The following is a 3,730-nucleotide window of genomic DNA, read 5'->3' as shown; positions in this document are numbered from 1 at the left end:
TTTCTATTCTCACTTATGTTAAGAACCTCCACCTCGCTGAACAATATAACCTCTATTCAATCCCTCAGCGATGGAGAGACATTGATTTCACATGAAGGAATCTTTGAACTAGGTTTCTTCAGTCCTGGAAACTCAAAGGGCCGATATGTTGGTATCTGGTACCACAATATGTCCCCTTTAACAGTTGTGTGGGTTGCCAACAGAGAAACTGCACTCAATGATACCTCTGGAGTTTTAAAAGTAACCCATCAAGGACTTGTTCTCCTTGTTAATGGCACCAGCAACAGCACTGTGTGGTCTTCCACCATGTCAGGGAAAGCGGAGAATCCGGTTGCACAGCTCCTGGTCTCAGGAAATCTTGTTGTCAAAGATGGCCATAATGGGGAGCACTTCTTGTGGCAGAGTTTTGATTTTCTTGGTGATACACTCTTGCCAGGATCAAAGATAGGTTGGGATCCAGTGACGGGGCTAGAGAGAACTTTAACATCTTCGAGAAGTGCTGATGATCCTGGCCATGGAGACTTCAAATTTAGAATAGACCCCAGAGGCATTCCACAAGCTGTTCTAACAAATGGAACTGTCATAATGGTCAGAGTGGGACCCTGGAATGGACTTGTGTTTTCAGGAGCTACAATTTATTTGCGCTATACTAAAATACTGCCAACTGATCATGATTTCCGTGAAAAGGAGCTAATTTGTAAGCTCCAACCTTTAGATACCTATAGTGTTATTAGAAGTGTGGTGACCCCTTGGGGCGGTGTACAGCTTCTACATTGGTCAAGATAAACCAGTAGCTGGGAGACAGTTCTTTCTTTACCAGAAGGCGAATGTGACAAGTATGCGCACTGCGGTGTAAATTCTGTTTGTAGAGGCACTCCGGCTCCAATCTGCACATGCCTAGAAGGATTTGTTCCAAAATACGCAAGAAAATGGAAGGACTTATATTGGTCTGATGGCTGTGTTAGGATCACTCCATTAAGTTGCAGCAAAGATGGTTTCAAGAAGCACTCAGGTGTGGTGTTACCTGACACATCTACCTCTTGGCATAACATGTAGTAACCGACAAGAAAAAGAAGGAAGATTTATCATTTGAAGAGGAACCGGTGGCTATAGTTGATCGCCAAGTAAAGAAACTACGTTCTAAAGAGATAGCGTCTGTGAAGGTTGTTTGGAAGAATCATTCGGTAGAAGAAGCAACTTGGGAAGTAGAGGACGCTATGCGCGACAAATATCCGTATTTGTTTGAGTCCGAAGGTAACTATCACACTTATCACCGTATATAAATTCGAAATTCGGGGACCGAATTTTCTAAGGGGGAGAGAATGTAGTAACCGACAAGAAAAAAAAAAAAAAAGAAAAGGGGGGAGAGCACGTGGGGGGCACATGCCCCCACTTAAACATTTATTTTCTCTTCTCCGTGCCCCCCCCTCCTTCGACACTCCCCTTCTTTCTTTCATTTCTTCTTTTTATTTCTTCCTAACAACAACACTAAAAATCCTCTCTTCTCTTCCCTTCTTAACTACAATTCCTCATCTCTTCTCTTTGCATCAACAACCCTATATCATCAAACTCACCTTTATCATCTTGCTTTCTTTTCTTCTCTACTCTACATCTTTTTATTCAAAATCTTATTTTCTCAAAGTTTCCAAATCATGTGATTTCAACTTAATGAGTGAAGGAACCATTCAATCCTTGAGTTCCAATTATTATTGAGACTTTAAGGTAACTCTTTGACTCAATAATTAGCCATATTCCCAATTCTTGTCATCTCTATATTTATGGGTATGTATAAATCCGAATTAGGGTTATTAGGGTTAGAAAATTTGGGGAAAAGAAAAGGGGGGAGAGCACGTGGGGGGCACATGCCCCCACTTAAACATTTATTTTCTCTTCTCCGTGCCCCCCCTCCTTCGACACTCCCCTTCTTTCTTTCATTTCTTCTTTTTATTTCTTCCTAACAACAACACTAAAAATCCTCTCTTCTCTTCCCTTCTCTACTACAATTCCTCATCTCTTCTCCTTGCATCAACCACCCTATATCATCAAACTCACCTTTATCATCTTGCTTTCTTTTCTTCTCTATTCTACCTCTTTTATTCAAAATCTTATTTTCTCAAAACCTCCAAATCATGTGATTTCAACTTAATGAGTGAAGGAACCATTCAATCCTTGAGTTCCAATTATTATTGAGACTTTAAGGTAACTCTTTGACTCAATAATTAGCCATATTTCCAATTCTTGTCATCTCTATATTTATGGGTATGTATAAATCCGAATTAGGGTTATTAGGGTTAGAAAATTTGAGACTTTTGTCAAGGTGAGCAAGATTATGTTAATTGACAATATTAGTAGCTCACAAATATTATTATTGTCCTATTTCTAGAGTTGTAGAATTTTTGGACATCAATTGGTAGCTCGTTGACGCGCTCAGAGTTGCTTCCGGTTCTTTGGAATCAAGTTGTGAGTGGATATTATATCTATAATTGTTTTTTTAAATATATTATTACCAATATTTTGTTGAATCATTAATTTTAGAGTTTGAAAATATTTTACTATTGTGATTTTTGAATTTTTGAAATAAATAATGATTCGTGAAACTCACAATTTTATAAAAATACACACGAGACGATATTTATATATTTTGTAAAGCATACACGTTTTTTTTTATTTGACTTTATTAAATTTTAATTAGATTTTAGTATGCATTCTTATATATATTTTGACTTAATATGAAAATTTAGTAATATGTTATAATTATTAGAGATTTATTATAAATGATTTGGTTTGGATTGGTTTGGGAGACTCTGACTAGAAAACCGTAGTTAACGGCGGTTATGACGTTAACTTAGATGCATCTAACTCAGACCTCAGCTAGCAGGGGCGTTGCTAGCCCAACGTGTAGGCCACACGTTGGATCTGTTATACCGTACGGAATTATTACCAATATTTTGTTGAATCATTAATTTTAGAGTTTGAAAATATTTTACTATTGTGATTTTTGAATTTTTGAAATAAATAATGATTCGTAAAACTCACAATTTTATAAAAATACACACGAGACGATATTTATATATTTTGTAAAGCATACACGTTTTTTTTTATTTGACTTTATTAAATTTTAATTAAATTTTAGTATGCATTCTTATATATATGTAAAACTTGTATTGTCTCGTGTGGGTTATAGATATAATGTTTGCTCACTGAGTTGCAAAACTCACCCTATTATATTCTCATGTTTTTCAGATACGGGAGTCATTCCAGGTTCCATTCCACCTGCTCCTCAGTAGATCATAGTCATTTTGGTGAGCCCTTCTTCTTTCCAAGGGCTAAGTATTATGTAATGGAACCTTTGCTCAAAATTTAGATTATGTCAATGCTCCATATGCCACAGGCAGGATCCTCGTGTGAGTATGTTATTTTGAATCTCAAACTGTTTAGATAGTAATTATAATTTGGTTATGTACGACTTATGGATTTAACTATATATTCTAGTTATCAACTTAATATATATAACGCATATTTTGGACATGTTTGGTTGTGGATATAATTGGAATATGTTGTTGTTGTTGTCTCTGGAAATGGATGTTTATTATTGATACAAGAAGATAATTTTTATATGGGTAAGGTCCTAGCAACAAAGGAGATTCTGTCTGTATTTTTGAAAATTAGGTTGTTTGGCTTGCTGAGGGACTTGTCCCTTGAGCGCCAGTCATGGCTTGGTTCGGGGCAT

General features: G+C 36.5%; 1 protein-coding gene and 1 long non-coding RNA gene across 2 annotated transcripts in view; both read left to right on the top strand.

Annotated features, from left to right (window-relative positions):
* LOC107611884 overlaps nt 1-3,730 on the top strand; it is a 15,357-nt gene continuing 11,627 nt past the window's right edge. The window contains exons 1-4 of the mRNA XM_021108168.1: nt 1-784; nt 1,057-1,254; nt 3,244-3,283; nt 3,392-3,404. Of these exons, the coding sequence (XP_020963827.1) occupies nt 16-784; nt 1,057-1,254; nt 3,244-3,283; nt 3,392-3,404 (1,020 nt within the window). The 5' untranslated portion in view covers nt 1-15. The remainder of the gene's footprint in view (nt 785-1,056; nt 1,255-3,243; nt 3,284-3,391; nt 3,405-3,730) is intronic.
* On the top strand, nt 1,857-3,405 carry LOC107611887. The gene is made up of 3 exons (XR_001613497.2): nt 1,857-2,199; nt 2,384-2,460; nt 3,244-3,405. It is a non-coding gene; the product is annotated as an uncharacterized LOC107611887 (long non-coding RNA).

This window comes from Arachis ipaensis, chromosome B08 (genome assembly GCF_000816755.2).
Source record: "Arachis ipaensis cultivar K30076 chromosome B08, Araip1.1, whole genome shotgun sequence".
In the NCBI taxonomy this organism is placed as follows: Eukaryota; Viridiplantae; Streptophyta; class Magnoliopsida; order Fabales; family Fabaceae; genus Arachis; species Arachis ipaensis.
Note: the sequence above shows the minus strand (reverse complement) of the source record. Positions and strands in the feature narration are given on the sequence as shown.